The sequence below is a fragment of the Mustelus asterias genome, chromosome 12 (assembly GCF_964213995.1).
Source record: "Mustelus asterias chromosome 12, sMusAst1.hap1.1, whole genome shotgun sequence".
Classification (NCBI taxonomy): Eukaryota; Metazoa; Chordata; class Chondrichthyes; order Carcharhiniformes; family Triakidae; genus Mustelus; species Mustelus asterias.
Window position 1 is genome coordinate 15726307 of NC_135812.1, and position 15902 is coordinate 15742208.

Consider the following 15902-nt stretch of genomic DNA (forward strand, 5'->3'; position numbering starts at 1 on the left):
GTGACGATCAGGGGATTTTCACAGTAATTTCATTGCAGTGTTAATGTAAGCCTACTTGTGGCACTAATAAATAAACTTAAACTAGGATACACCAGATGTGTCAACTCTCACCACTTTTCCCCAAGAGTCACGTGGGTTTGATGCCCATCTCCCCGCCTAATTTAAATGTGCTTTAAACTCAGGGAAAAGATTTCAGAGCACTGTCACATCAAGACTACCTTACTTGTTTTCCAGTGTAGTATTTGCTGCACTGTGTTCATATTTCATTATAACAGCTATGATTAAGAGGGGTGGAGCCTTTGAGAAGACGAACAAGTCAGCCTTTCATGGAGCAAAGTTTTACATCTCTGTTTGAGAACCAGATGAGCTTGAAGACTATTAATTAAAATCTCACAGGGAGCCTGGGGTGGAGTTCACAGAGAACAAACATATTAGTCACATGGCATCATCAGATCAAGTAAAGGATTGGGGATTTGGGTATAGAATCACAGGATTGTTACGGTGCAAAAAGAGACCATTTGGCCCATCGTGTCTGCACCGGCTCTCCAAATGAGTATCATGGCTTCCGGCTATTCCCTTGCCTTCTCCCCATACCCTCGCACATGATTACTAAAATAAAAACAATCTAATGACCTCTTGAATGCCTCGACTGAAGCTGCCTTCTCCAGAAATGTTCGCATTTTATAACTGACAAAGGTTTATAAGAACAGTGAAGCAGGCGTGCATAGCTTTTGACAAATGTCTTGGAAAGAGTTTGTCTCATATTTGGTAAGTGTGTGAAGTTCCTGTTTATCAAGAGTTAATCATTCAGTGATGCCATAAGTTGAAAAATGTTTAACGCATTTCTGAAAATTAGGACCTTATGGATGGCATACTGACATTATGAATGAATTTTATTAACCCATTTACAGACCTTTCAAAGTTCATCCCCACTGACTGCATTTGCTTTAAAAAATGTAATCTTTTCTACTGGATGACACTAACTACAAATGTCTAAATGGATTTCCAATCCTCTTCACGCTTTGCAGTCTTTAAACTGCCTCACAAAAGTTGCTATAAATGCTATCACGTCCACAAAAAAAAAACAGCAATACCCTGCAAGGAACACCATTCCTTGGAATCCAAGGATGCTTAAAGTTCAGACTGAACAGAAGCTTTGCCTCATGGACCCACACCGGGGCTGCAACCTCGGCTATCACTAGAGCCCTTAGTTGCTTCAGCAAATTTTGGAGAGGCTACTTAAAGATTAATATCCCTGAGACTCAGTAAGTAGTCTCACAACACCAGGTTAAAGTCCAACAGGTTTATTTGGTAGCACGAGAAAGAAAACCCAGTTTTAAGAAATAGTCCAATGCTACGGTGGGTGAACAGTGAATTCTTAGAAACATAGAGGCAGGAGTGCCATTTCCTAACATCATGGCTGATATGTTATCTCAACTCCATTTATCTGCCTTTGCTCCATATCCCTCGATACCTTTACCCAACAAAACTATAAACATGTAGAAAAGCAAAGACGAACAGAATGGCCCTTATTTTCACATGTACCTTACAAGCAATCAGCTCCACTTAACAATTTGCAAGAAGTTACTTTTAAAAACAATAGATGGAAACAATTTTAAAATTAAAAAAAAGAGGACACAAGTTCATGGCGAGGGGCAGGAGGTTTTTGGGGGAGCGGTGGTGGGGATGTGAGGAAAAACATTTTATCCAAAGGGTGGTACAACCTGGAAGAGTGGTAAAGGAGAGGTGCCTCACATCCTTTAAAAAGTACCCGGATGAGCACTTGGCATGCCATAACATTCAAGGCTATGGGCCAAGTGCGAGTAAATGGGATTAGGTAGGTCAGGTGTTTCTTACCTGTTGGTGCACGCTCAATGGGCCGAAGGGCCTATTCTGCAATATGTGATTTTTACTCAATCAACTCAAGAATTTATGAGGATATGAATGGTGACTATGTGGAAGAAAAATTAGAAGCGTTATCATTGTAAACATTCATTACAATTAGGTGGGGAAATTTTTTTATAATTTGTTAGACAAAGTAACCATTCTGATTGCTATTTATTGTCACAAACACAAGTGACATTAAGCGCTAAAGAATCTTCGTCCCTTGTGTTTGTGACATTAATTTTCTTGCACTTAACAGCAAGTGGAGTTTATGTTTACTTTTCAGAATTATAATCCTGACTCTTTAGGTGATCTGCTTGAACGCACTGATTTAGACAACCACTATTAGCAAGAAATAACTAAAGCCTAGTTCTGAAGGAAAACAAATGTGGATTCTTATTGCTGATAATCAGGTTGCTCCTTTATATAATGTGATTATGATAAAACAATGTAATATTAAGCTTTTTATTTTGCAATGCCCATTGACACCCTGGCCAACTGCAAATTTCCCAACATTACTGACTGCTTCCATCAATGTAGCACTTCCTCAATACTACACTAACGTGTCAGCCGAGATGGTGTTCTAGAGTGAGGCTTGAACTCTGACTTTTTGATATTAAATATCAGGAAATAAATGATTTGAATGCATATGTTGCAGATTGAGAGGCTCCGAATTTTACTGCTCCTGCCTGCAACTTGGAATTTTGTCAGTTGTTATTACTAGGTCCCTTGCTGCCATAGTAACATGCCTTGCAAACTCCTTCACTGTGTTTACGTAAAGAAAGAACTGGCATTTTAACACCTATCACGTCTTCAGGATGTCCCATGGTGTTTCACAGCCACTGAAGCACTTTAGAAATGTAGTCATGTTATAATGTAGCAAAACACGACAGCAGAATACCATAATCAATGAAATAAAGGGTATTCTGCTTCAGTGCTGAAGATCGAAGGAACCTGCAGGCCAACAGATTAGGAGAACTCCCATGCTCTTCCATCGATACTGCCACTGGACCTTCCCTGTCCACCTTCGAGGCCCTTGATTTCACAACTCATTTGAAAGACTGCTTCCATCACTCCCTTGATACTACACTAACTTGTCAGCCAAAATTGTGCACTCACGGATCTAGAGTGAGGCTTGAACAATGACTTTCTGGTTCACAAGCATATTGAGCCAGTATTGACACCTCGGATCATGAGATATGGTGCAGCTATTTAATTATGCTTTAAAATAAATTAGTTGTGATCAATATCTAAAAATCAAAGTTTAAGTCGAGAGAACGGAAAGTCTCCTCTCATTGCATACAAGATAAAGCTCAACAGTTTCAGTCCATCTCCCAGTGGGTTTGAATGTTAAAGCACAAAATTACACATAATTTAAAAATAAGGAGGAAGATCATCTCACTGGATGTCTCTCAGAGATTCCCAAGGTACTTTAGCCAGATAAGTGCTGTGTAGCCCAATCCATCAGCAAACCAGACTCCCATCCATTGACTCTGTCTACACTTCCCTCTGCCTCAGCAAAGCAGCCAGCATAATTAAGGACCCCACGCACCCCGGACATTCTCTCTTCCACCTTCTTCCATCGGGAAAAAGATACAAAAGTCTGAGGTCACGTACCAACCGACACAGGAACAGCTTCTTCCCTGCTGCCACCAGACTTTTGAATGGACCTACCTCGCATTAAGTTGATCTTTCTCGGCACCCTAGCTATGACTGTAACACTACTTTCTGCACCCTTTCCTTTTCTATGAACGGTATGCTTTGTCTGTATAGCGCGCAAGAAACAATACTTTTCACTGTATATTAATAAATGTGACAATAATAAATCAAATCAAAAGTGCAAAATCTCAAGGTATAGGTGTAGATTTTGTTGTGGAGTGTGGATGGAGCAGGCCGTGAGCAGAAACTGATGAAGCTCGCTGGAAACCGAAATCATTAAGGTCAGGCCTCTTCACAGTAGAATCAGTGAGCTCCCAGCACTAAAGGAGCACTCAGACAGCTTGATCAGTGGTGGGGGAAGCCCTTCATTCCATTTCAAGAACTCAGTAGTCAGTGAACCCTGAGGGTGCAAGGAAATTCGGGGACAAGGGGTAGTGAAAGATCCAACAGTAATCAGCCCGTGTGGGAGGGTCCTGCCCCCCCTGGGTCCTCCTCTCCCCCCCCCCCCCCCCCCCGGGTCCCACCCCACCAAATCAACCACTCACCTGCAATCAGGCTTTTTAAATGAGCAGTCTCCAATCTTCCAGCAGCATCTATGAAGAGAGACACAGAGTTAATGTTGAGTTGAATAGGACTCTTCTTCAGATGAAGAGGAGTCATATTGCACTTGAAACATTAACTCTCTCCACAAATGCTGCCGGACCTGCTGAGCTTTTCCAGCATTTTATGTTTTCATCACTTTAGGGGTTGCTGGTTTGCCTGCATTCTGCACAGTAGTTGGACAAGTGCTGCGCAGTTTAACTTTAAAGTTGCATTAGAGCTTTACGTATGACATCAGACCCCAATCTGTGTATAATAATGAGGATGGTCACTGATCTTGGCAACAATTCTGCCTACTTCCTGGGTTATTACAGGGAGCATGAAGTGGGCGGGAAATTGACAGCCCGTATACAACAACACAAGACTCATTGATGGGTCAAAATCCTTTAACTCCCTCCTGAACAGCACTGTGGATGTACCTACACCTCATGGATTGCAGCAGTTCAAGAAGGCAGTGCACCACCACCTTCCCAGGGGCAATTAGGGATGGGCAATAAATGCTGGCCTAACCAGCAACACCCACATCCCATAAATGAATTTAAAAAAGACTTGCTGTGCATGTCCCAATCTGCAAATTGGGACGTGAACCCTCTATTCTTTCATTCAAATCATTGTTATATTATATAACGAGGGCCAGTAGATATTCCTGGAATACATCGCTTTTCACATCTGCCAATCAAGAAAGGTTCCCTTAATTACTATTTTCTGTCTCCTACATTTCAACCACCGTTGCCCCACAAATCTGTGTCCTCAGCCCCTTACTATACTCATTATACACTTATGACTGTGTGGTCAAATTCCCCCCCAACTAGATTTGCAGGTTTGCTGATGACATCACCGTAGTGGGTCGGATCGCAAACAATGATGAGATTGAGTACAGGAAAGAGATAGAGAATCTGGTGAACTGATGCGACAACAATCATCTCTCCCTCAACGTCAGCAAAACGAAGGAGGTAGTCATTGACTTCAGGAAGTGTAAAGGAGAACATGCCCCTGTCTACATCAATGAGGATGAAGTGGAAATGGTCAAGAGCTTCAAGTTTCTAGGTATCCAGATCACCAACCACCTGTCCTGATCCGACCACGCCAACACTATAGTTAAGAAAGCCCACCAACACCTCTAGTTTCTCAGGAGGCTAAGGAAATTTGGCATGTCGGCTACAAATCTCACCAACTTTTACAGATGCACCATAAAAAGCATTCTTTCTGGTTGTATCGCAGCTTGGTATGGCTCCTGCTCTGTCCAAGACCGCAAGAAACTAGAAAGGGTCGTGAAGGAAGCCCAGTCCATCACGCAAACCAGCCTCCCATCCACTGACACTGTCTACACTTCCCGCTGCCTCAGAAAAACAGCCAACATAATCAAGGGCCCCACACACCCGCCTTCCATCGGTAAAAAGACACAAAAGTCTGTGGTCACGTACCAGCCAACTCAAGAACAGTTTCTTTCCTGTAGCCTGGCTTTTGAATGGACCTACCTCATATTAAGTTGACCTTTCTCTACACCCTAGCTATGACTGCAACACTATTTGCGGCACCCTCTCCTTTCCTTCTCTATGTAAGGCATGCTTTGTCTGTATAGTGTGCAAGAAACAATACTTTTCACTGTATACTAATACATGTGACAATAATAAATCAAATCAAAATCAAATCCATGCCACAAGTTGCCTCCAATTTTGTGCACTTTTGTTTTTGTTAATAATTTCATTCAAAACCTTATCAAATGTCTTTTGAACACACATTTTCAATCAACACCTCTCTATCCACCATGCTAGTAACGTCTTTGAGAATCTCATTAGTCATAGATGACTTACCCTACATAAGTACATGCTTTGATCAATTCAGAGTGGTGAGCATTTGAACAAGTATGATTCAAAATAGAAAATTCTGGAATTACTTAGTGGCTCTGGCAGCGACTGTGAAGAAAGAAATAATATAAGAATTAGCGTTTCAAATTATTGATATTTCATTGGAACAGGGGAAATTGACAAATAGGAATCCAGCCTGTTCTGATGAAAGGTCATCGATCTGAAACATTTGTTTCTCTACATATGCTGCCTAGCTCTTAAAAGAAGAAAGTTCATCCACAGACAAACCCAGAGCTCCCTGGATGACAAAAGAGATTGAAATTAAGCTAAGAGAGAAAAAGTATGCTCATGACAGGCATCAAGTAGAAAATACAATCGAGAACCAGGCTGAACATAGAAGGTTCAGAGAAGAGGTGAAAAAGCAAATGAGAGAAGTAAAGAGTAAGTATGGAAAGAAACTGGCAGCTAACATTAAAGGAGAACACCCAAAATCATCTCTTGGCATATAAATAGTTAAACGGCAGTAAAAGGAGTAGCATGGATTAGGGACCAAAGGAAGACTAAGGGCCTAGCTAAAGGTATTAAATGAATACTTTGCATTTGTCTTTACCAAAGAAGATGCTACCTAGGCCAGGAGGTGGTAATTTGGACACTAAAAGTGTTTTAAATTGATAAGCAGATGATATTGGATAGACTCACGACTTAAAAGTTGATAAGGCACCAGGACCAGATGAAATGCATCCGAGGATACTGAGGGAAGTGAGAATGGAAATTGCGGAGACACAGGCCATAATGTTTCAGACTTCCTTAGGCATCGGGGTGGTGCCAGAGGATTGGAGAATTACAAATGTTACCCTCTTGTTCAAAAAAATGGGTGTAAAGATAAGCCCAGAAATGACAGGCCATTCAGTTTAGCATTGGTGGTGGAGAAACTTCTAGAAACAATAATAATAATGGATAAAATTAACAGTCAGTCTCATGGACAAGTACAGGTTATTTAAGGGAAACTGACATTGATTTGTTAAGAGGGCGGCATGGTAGCACAGTGGTTAGCACTGCTGCTTCACAGCAGCAGAGACCCTGGTTCGATTCCCGGCTCGGGTCGCTGTCTGTGTGGAGTTTGCACGTTCTCCCCGTGTCTGCGTGGGTTTCCTCCAGGTGCTCCGATTTCCTCCCACATTCTGAAAGACGTGCTGGTTAGATGCATTGACCCGAACAAGCGCCGGACTGTGGCGACGAGGGGAATTTCACAGTAACTTCATTGCAGTGACTAATAAATAAAACTTTACTCAGTGAATATCGTGTTTTGCTAACTTACTGGAGTGTTTTTTTGAAGAGGTGACAATGAGGGTTGGTGAGGGAAATGCTGCGGAGAGGGCATACATGGACTTCCAGAAGACATTTGATACGTTTGACACAGACTTATGAGCAAAGTGGAATTAAAGGGCAAGTAGCAACGTGGAACCAAAATTGGCTGCCTGACAGGACACAGTGAGTCGTGTTAATGGATGTTTTTCGGACTGGAGGAATGTTTGCATTGGAGCTCCCCAAGGGTCATTGTTGGGACCCTTGCTTTTCCTGATATATATTAATGACCTAGACTGGTGAACAGGACACAATTTCAAAATTTGTAGATGATACAAATCTCGAAAGCATTGTGAACTGTGAGAAGGATAGTGTAGACTTCAAAAAAACATAGACAATTTGGTGCAATGGGCAAACAGGTGGCAGATGAAGGTCTGGGAGAAATATGAAGTGATTCATTTTGGTAGGAAGAACATGGAGACACAATATAAAATAAAGGCTACAACTCTCTAATTAGGTTACAGGAGCAGAGGGACGGACTTAGGTGTAGTTAAGTCACAGAAGGTAACAGGACGGGTTAAGAGAGTGGTTAAAAAAGCATAGAGCACAAGAACAAGGAGGTCATGGTAAACTTGTACAAGTCACTAGCTTAGCCTCAGCTGGAGTATTACACCCAGTTCCGGGTGCTGCAATTTTTTGGAAAAACGTGAAGTCATTGGAGAGACTCCAGGAAAGGTTCATGCGAATGGTTCCAGCCACGAGGAACTTCAGTTATAAAGATAGACTGGAGAAGTTAGAATTGTTTTCCTTGGAGAAAAGAAGGCTGAGAATAGACTTGATGAAGGCATTCAAAATCGTGAGGTGTCCAGGCAGAATAGACAGGGGGGAAGAACCCGTAAAATAATCGAGAATGAGACAGCACAGATTTAAAGTAATTTGCAAAAGAAGCAAAAGCGATATGAGAAAAAAAAACTTTTTTAGGCATTGAGTGGTTGAGGTCTGGAACGCATTGTCTGAGAGTGTGGTTGAGGCATTCAAAAGGGAATTAGAATGTTATCTGAAAATGAAAAACACAGGGTTATGGAGAGAAGGCAGGAGAATGATACTAAATAAATTGCTCATTTGAGAGCTGGTGCAGACCCAATGGGCTGAATGGCCTCTTTCTGTGCTGTAAAAATTCTGTGAACCTATGTTAAACTGGAGTTTGTTTGTAGTTATGGGGTTTCCCACTCCCCTCCCCCATTCTTAAATAATGGGTGACATTTCTAATGTGCAATTTACCAATCCAAAAAGGAACACTTCCTGAACCGAGGGAGCTTTAGAAAATGACATTCAAAGCACCTGAAACGTCCTCGCGTATTCCTTGTAAATGTTTTCCATAATCGATTGCACAGTTTTCCTTTTGGTAACTCACATTGTCACCTATTTATTTTAGCACACCAAGTACTCATTTAGCAAGACTTCCACTTCCTTGTACCCAAGAGTCCCCTTCAAATATTTGCACAGTCCTGGGGATCATCTGAATGTACTAGAGCATTCCTATAGTCTCCCTGGAAATTAAGACACATTAATTAATTCCTCATGGATATCCCTTGAAAATATTGTTGCACCCCTAGGGATCTCCTGAAAATACTTACCCACCTTCTAAAAGTTTCAGCGACCCCAAAAGAATAGAATAAAACTGCTCAGGGAGACGAGAGATGAAATTGCTGGGCCTCTGACGGAAATCTTTGTCGCTTCTTTGGACACGGGTGAGGTCCCTGAGGATTGGAGGATAGCGAATGTGGTCCCGTTGTTTAAGAAGGGTAGCAGGGATAACCCAGGAAATTATAGGCCGGTGAGCTTGACGTCCGTGGTAGGGAAGTTGTTGGAGAGGATTCTTAGAGACAGGATGTATGTGCATTTAGAACGAAACAATCTCATTAGTGACAGACAGCATGGTTTTGTAAGAGGGAGGTCGTGCCTTACAAATTTGGTGGAGTTTTTTGAGGAAGTGACAAAAACGGTTGATGAAGGAAGGGCCGTGGATGTCGTCTATATGGATTTCAGTAAGGCATTTGACAAAGTCCCACATGGCAGGTTGGTTAAGAAAGTTAAGGCTCATGGGATACAAGGAGAAGTGGCTAGATGGGTGGAGAACTGGCTTGGCCATAGGAGACAGAGGGTAGTGGTCGAAGGGTCTTTATCCGGCTGGAGGTCTGTGACCAGTGGTGTTCCGCAGGGCTCTGTACTGGGACCTCTGCTATTTGTGATATATATAAATGATTTGGAAGAAGGTGTAACTGGTGTAATCAGCAAGTTTGCGGATGACACGAAGATGGCTGGAATTGCGGATAGCGAAGAGCATTGTCGGGCAATACAGCAGGATATAGATAGGCTGGAAAATTGGGCGGAGAGGTGGCAGATGGAGTTTAATCCGGATAAATGCGAAGTGATGCATTTTGGAAGAAATAATGTAGGGAGGAGTTATACAATAAATGGCAGAGTCATCAGGAGTATAGAAACACAGAGGGACCTAGGTGTGCAAGTCCACAAATCCTTGAAGGTGGCAACACAGGTGGAGAAGGTGGTGAAGAAGACATATGGTATGCTTGCCTTTATAGGACGGGGTATAGAGTATAAAAGCTGGAGTCTGATGATGCAGCTGTATAGAACGCTGGTTAGGCCACATTTGGAGTACTGCGTCCAGTTCTGGTCGCCGCACTACCAGAAGGACGTGGAGGCATTGGAGAGAGTGCAGAGAAGGTTTACCAGGATGTTGCCTGGTATGGAGGGTCTTAGCTATGAGGAGAGATTGGGTAGACTGGGGTTGTTCTCCTTGGAAAGACAGAGAATGAGGGGAGATCTAATAGAGGTATACAAGATTATGAAGGGTATAGATAGGGTGAACAGTGGGAAGCTTTTTCCCAGGTCGGAGGTGACGATCACGAGGGGTCACGGGCTCAAGCTGAGAGGGGCGAGGTATAACTCAGACATCAGAGGGACGTTTTTTTACACAGAGGGTGGTGGGGGCCTGGAATGCGCTGCCAAGTAGGGTGGTGGAGGCAGGCACGCTGACATTGTTTAAGACTTACCTGGATAGTCACATGAGCAGCCTGGGAATGGAGGGATACAAACGATTGGTCTAGTTGGACCAAGGAGCGGCACAGGCTTGGAGGGCCGAAGGGCCTGTTTCCTGTGCTGTACTGTTCTTTGTTCTTTGTTCTAACTCAACTAACGAATTTTCAATTGTTGGCAATAAACAGCAGCAGAAATCATATGCTGTTAATAAAAATAAAACCCAAATCTGATGACATGTGGATAGAAGTCTACTTGCCCCACTGTGTTTCAAGCCTCTTTGTGGATCCCTTAGGATCTGTCACCTCTGGTTTGATAACCTACATTGGAGAATTCAGGGTTTGGACCTAGGCTGTGGAGTGCAGCGGTTGAACCTGCCTCATAAGGGGGTGGGGGCAGTGCAAGTTTGAACCTACCTCACACTGTGTACATGGATTGAACCTACTTAAAACAGTAACATTCTGATATTGCCAAGGTAACCCCACAATGGCTGAAGGATATTAATGATCAATCAGGATTCAACTTTAGTACAGGGTTTTCCATATTGCAACTGGGGTACTGGAACCTTGTAAGAAGTCTCACAACACCAGGTTAAAGTCCAACAGGTTTATTTGGTAGCAAAAGCCACAAGCTTTCGGAGCGCTGCCCACTTACCTGACGAAGGAGCAGCGCTCCGAAAGCTCGTGGCGTTTGCTACCAAATAAACCTGTTGGACTTTAGCCTGGTGTTGTGAGACTTCTTACTGTGTTTACCCCAGTCCAACGCCGGCATCTCCACATCATGACGACTGGAACCTTCTCAGACCAGCTTGCTGAGAGGCTCCTGCTTACAATGAAACCATCCGAGAATGTGCTAGTCCTTTAAAAGTGACAACACATAAATTAAATCAATCAGTAAAACTGCGCGTAGGATGGTCTGAATGTAACACAGGCGAGGGGAACATGCTCTCTATAAACACAGTAAGAAGTCTCATAAACACAGGGCAGGGGCAGCGTGCTCTCATATAAACACAGGGCAGGGGCAACGTGCTCTCGTGTAAACACAGGGCAGGGGCAGCGTGCTCTCGTGTAAACACAGGGCAGGGGCAACGTGCTCTCATATAAACACAGGGCAGGGGCAGCGTGCTCTCGTGTAAACACAGGGCAGGGCAACGTGCTCTCGTGTAAACACAGGGCAGAGGGAACGTGTTCTCACGTAAACACTGGACAGGGGAAAGAGTTCTCAAATAAACACTGGACAGGGGGAAAGTGTTCTCACATAAACACTGGACAGGGGGAAAGTGTTCTCACATAAACACTGGACAGGGGGAAAGTTTCTCACATAAACACTGGACAGGGGGAAAGTGTTCTCACATAAACACTGGACAGGGGGAAAGTTTCTCACATAAACACTGGACAGGGGGAAAGAGTTCTCACATAAACACTGGACAGGGGGAAAGAGTTCTCACATAAACACTGGACAGGGGGAAAGAGTTCTCACATAAACACTGGACAGGGGGAAAGAGTTCTCACATAAACACTGGACAGGTGGAAAGAGTTCTCACATAAACACTGGACAGGGGAAAGAGTTCTCTATAAACACTGGACAGGGGGAAAGTGTTCTCACATAAACACTGGACAGGGGGAAAGTGTTCTCAAATAAACACTGGACAGGGGGAAAGAGTTCTCTATAAACACTGGACAGGGGGAAAGTGTTCTCACATAAACACTGGACAGGGGGAAAGTGTTCTCAAATAAACACTGGACAGGGGAAAGAGTTCTCTATAAACACTGGACAGAGGGAAAGTGTTCTCACATAAACACTGGACAGGGGGAAAGTGTTCTCAAATAAACACTGGACAGGGGGAAAGAGTTCTCTATAAACACTGGACAGGGGGAAAGTGTTCTCACATAAACACTGGACAGGGGGAAAGTGTTCTCACATAAACACTGGACAGGGGGAAAGTGTTCTCACATAAACACTGGACAGGGGGAAAGTGTTCTCACATAAACACTGGACAGGGGGAAAGTGTTCTCACATAAACACTGGACAGGGGGAAAGAGTTCTCAAATAAACGCTGGACAGAGGGAAAGAGTTCTCTATAAACACTGGACAGGGGGAAAGAGTTCTCACATAAACACTGGACAGGGGAAAGAGCTCTCTATAAACACTGGACAGAGGGAAAGTGTTCTCACATAAACACTGGACAGGGGGAAAGAGTTCTCTATAAACACTGGACAGGGGAAAGAGTTCTCTATAAACACTGGACAGGGGGAAAGAGTTCTCTATAAACACTGGACAGGGGGAAAGAGTTCTCTATAAACACTGGACAGGGGGAAAGAGTTCTCAAATAAACACTGGACAGGGGGAAAGAGTTCTCATATAAACACTGGACAGGGGGAAAGAGTTCTCATATAAACACTGGACAGGGGGAAAGAGTTCTCTATAAACACTGGACAGGGGGAAAGAGTTCTCAAATAAACACTGGACAGGGGGAAAGAGTTCTCTATAAACACTGGACAGGGGGAAAGAGTTCTCAAATAAACACTGGACAGGGGGAAAGAGTTCTCAAATAAACACTGGACAGGGGGACAGAGTTCTCAAATAAACACTGGACAGGGGGAAAGAGTTCTCAAATAAACACTGGACAGGGGGACAGAGTTCTCAAATAAACACTGGACAGGGGGAAAGAGTTCTCAAATAAACACTGGACAGGGGGACAGAGTTCTCAAATAAACACTGGACAGGGGGAAAGAGTTCTCAAATAAACACTGGACAGGGGGAAAGTGTTCTCAAATAAACACTGGACAGGGGGAAAGAGTTCTCAAATAAACACTGGACAGGGGGAAAGAGTTCTCAAATAAACACTGGACAGGGGGAAAGAGTTCTCTATAAACACTGGACAGGGGGAAAGAGTTCTCTATAAACACTGGACAGGGGGAAAGAGTTCTCAAATAAACACTGGACAGGGGGAAAGAGTTCTCACATAAACACTGGACAGGGGGAAAGAGTTCTCACATAAACACTGGACAGGGGGAAAGAGTTCTCTATAAACACTGGACAGGGGGAAAGAGTTCTCTATAAACACTGGACAGGGGGAAAGAGTTCTCTATAAACACTGGACAGGGGGAAAGAGTTCTCTATAAACACTGGACAGGGGGAAAGAGTTCTCTATAAACACTGGACAGGGGGAAAGAGTTCTCTATAAACACTGGACAGGGGGAAAGAGTTCTCTATAAACACTGGACAGGGGGAAAGAGTTCTCTATAAACACTGGACAGGGGGAAAGAGTTCTCTATAAACACTGGACAGGGGGAAAGAGTTCTCACATAAACACTGGACAGGGGGAAAGTGTTCTCAAATAAACACTGGACAGGGGGAAAGTGTTCTCAAATAAACACTGGACAGGGGGAAAGAGTTCTCAAATAAACACTGGACAGGGGGAAAGAGTTCTCTATAAACACTGGACAGGGGGAAAGAGTTCTCTATAAACACTGGACAGGGGGAAAGAGTTCTCACATAAACACTGGACAGGGGGAAAGAGTTCTCAAATAAACACTGGACAGGGGGAAAGAGTTCTCTATAAACACTGGACAGGGGGAAAGAGTTCTCACATAAACACTGGACAGGGGGAAAGAGTTCTCAAATAAATACTGGACAGGGGGAAAGTGTTCTCAAATAAACACTGGACAGGGGGAAAGTGTTCTCAAATAAACACTGGACAGGGGGAAAGAGTTCTCAAATAAACACTGGACAGGGGGAAAGTGTTCTCAAATAAACACTGGACAGGGGGAAAGTGTTCTCAAATAAACACTGGACAGGGGGAAAGAGTTCTCAAATAAACACTGGACAGGGGGAAAGAGTTCTCAAATAAACACTGGACAGGGGGAAAGAGTTCTCTATAAACACTGGACAGGGGGAAAGAGTTCTCTATAAACACTGGACAGGGGGAAAGAGTTCTCTATAAACACTGGACAGGGGGAAAGAGTTCTCTATAAACACTGGACAGGGGGAAAGAGTTCTCTATAAACACTGGACAGGGGGAAAGAGTTCTCTATAAACACTGGACAGGGGGAAAGTGTTCTCACATAAACACTGGACAGGGGAGAGAGTTCTCATATAAACACAGGACGGGGGAAAGTGTTCTCACATAAACACTGGACAGGGGGAAAGTGCTTTCATATAAAGGCATTTTACAAGGTTGCTTACCAACGACACACCAGCAAGTGTCTCAATTCGAATTGTGCTGACAATGAAGAAAAAGTACTTGAAACCAGTTCTACTAAAGCCACATTCTAGTCGGCTCGGCTAACATGTGCGTGTGCATGTGGATAGTTATTTGAAGCAACGTACCACAACAATGCCCACGGTCCTGTGATTGCCGAGTGCACAAGGGAGACGCTGAGGTTGGTCCATCTCCAAGACTTGGTCCTGTTCCCCTCGACCTGCTTGGGGGGCAGGGTGAAAGTCTGCGACCGCAGGAAGACCCTCAGCGTCTTGAAGCTCAGCGCGAAGAAGAGGATGGACAGGACGGGGTAACTCTGGACGATCATGGCTGGGACTCCGGCGCCGGAGGAGAGGAGCAGCGCTTGCAGTTCAGCAGCAGCGGCGGAAACGCCTCTCTCCATGCAAGCGAGGACTTGCTGCTACTCCCCACCCAGCGGAGGAAGACCAGCCCACAAAGCTTATTCGCTGCAGCGATATTTAAAACGCACTCAATTGGCGAGGATGGAGAGGAACCGCGAGTATAAGAGGCAGCAAAACACAGAGGCACTTCAGCCAAGTTGGGGAGCTGGATTGAGAGTTTTGGCTGGAGTGTTGCTTGAAAAAAAATCCTAATTTATCACATCTCCCAGCACAACAGACTGTTTACTTTACAGTAAATTGAAGATTTATTACTATTACATGTTTTAGTATACAGTGAAAAGTATTGTTTCTTGCATTCTATACAGACAAGGTGTTAATAGAGTACAGAGGGGAGAAGGATAGGAGAGTCCAGAATATAGTAGAATCATACAATGCAGAAGGAGGCCATTCAGCCCATCGAGTCTGTTCCGACCACAATCCCGCCCAGGCCCTCTTCCCCATAACCCCATGCATTTACCCTAGCCTATCCCCTGACACTAAGGGGCAATTTAGCATGGCCAATCCACCTAACCAGCACATCTTTGGAATGTGGGAGGAAACCAGAGCACCCGGAGGAAACCCACACAGACACAGGGAGAATGTGCAAACTCCACACAGACAGTGAGCCAAGCCGGGAATTGCACGCAGCGGCACAGTGGTTAACACCGCTGCCTCACAGTGTCAGGGACCTGGGTTCGATTCCCGGCTTGGGTGACTGTCTGTGCGGAGTCTGCATGTCCTCCCTGTGTCTGCGTGGGTTTCCTCCAGGTGCTCCGGTTTCCTCCCACAGTCTGAAAGACGTGCAGGTTAGGTGCATTGACCTGAATAGGTGCTGGAATGTGGCAACTAGGGGAATTTCACAGTGACTTCATTGCAGTGTTAATGTAAGCCTTACTTGTGACTAATAAATAAACTTTAACTTGTTATAGTTATAGTGTTATAGTCATAGCTAGGATGTAGATAAAGATCAACTTAACATAAGGT

General features: G+C 44.0%; 1 protein-coding gene across 1 annotated transcript in view; it reads right to left on the reverse strand.

Moving 5' to 3' along the window:
- tlcd1 (TLC domain containing 1) overlaps nucleotides 1–14952 on the reverse strand; it is a 58387-nt gene extending 43435 nt beyond the window's left edge. Inside the window, exon 1 of the mRNA XM_078224835.1 lies at nucleotides 14646–14952. Coding sequence (XP_078080961.1) covers nucleotides 14646–14920 — 275 coding nt within the window. The 5' untranslated portion in view covers nucleotides 14921–14952. The remainder of the gene's footprint in view (nucleotides 1–14645) is intronic.
- Between the last annotated feature and the right edge of the window lie 950 nt (nucleotides 14953–15902).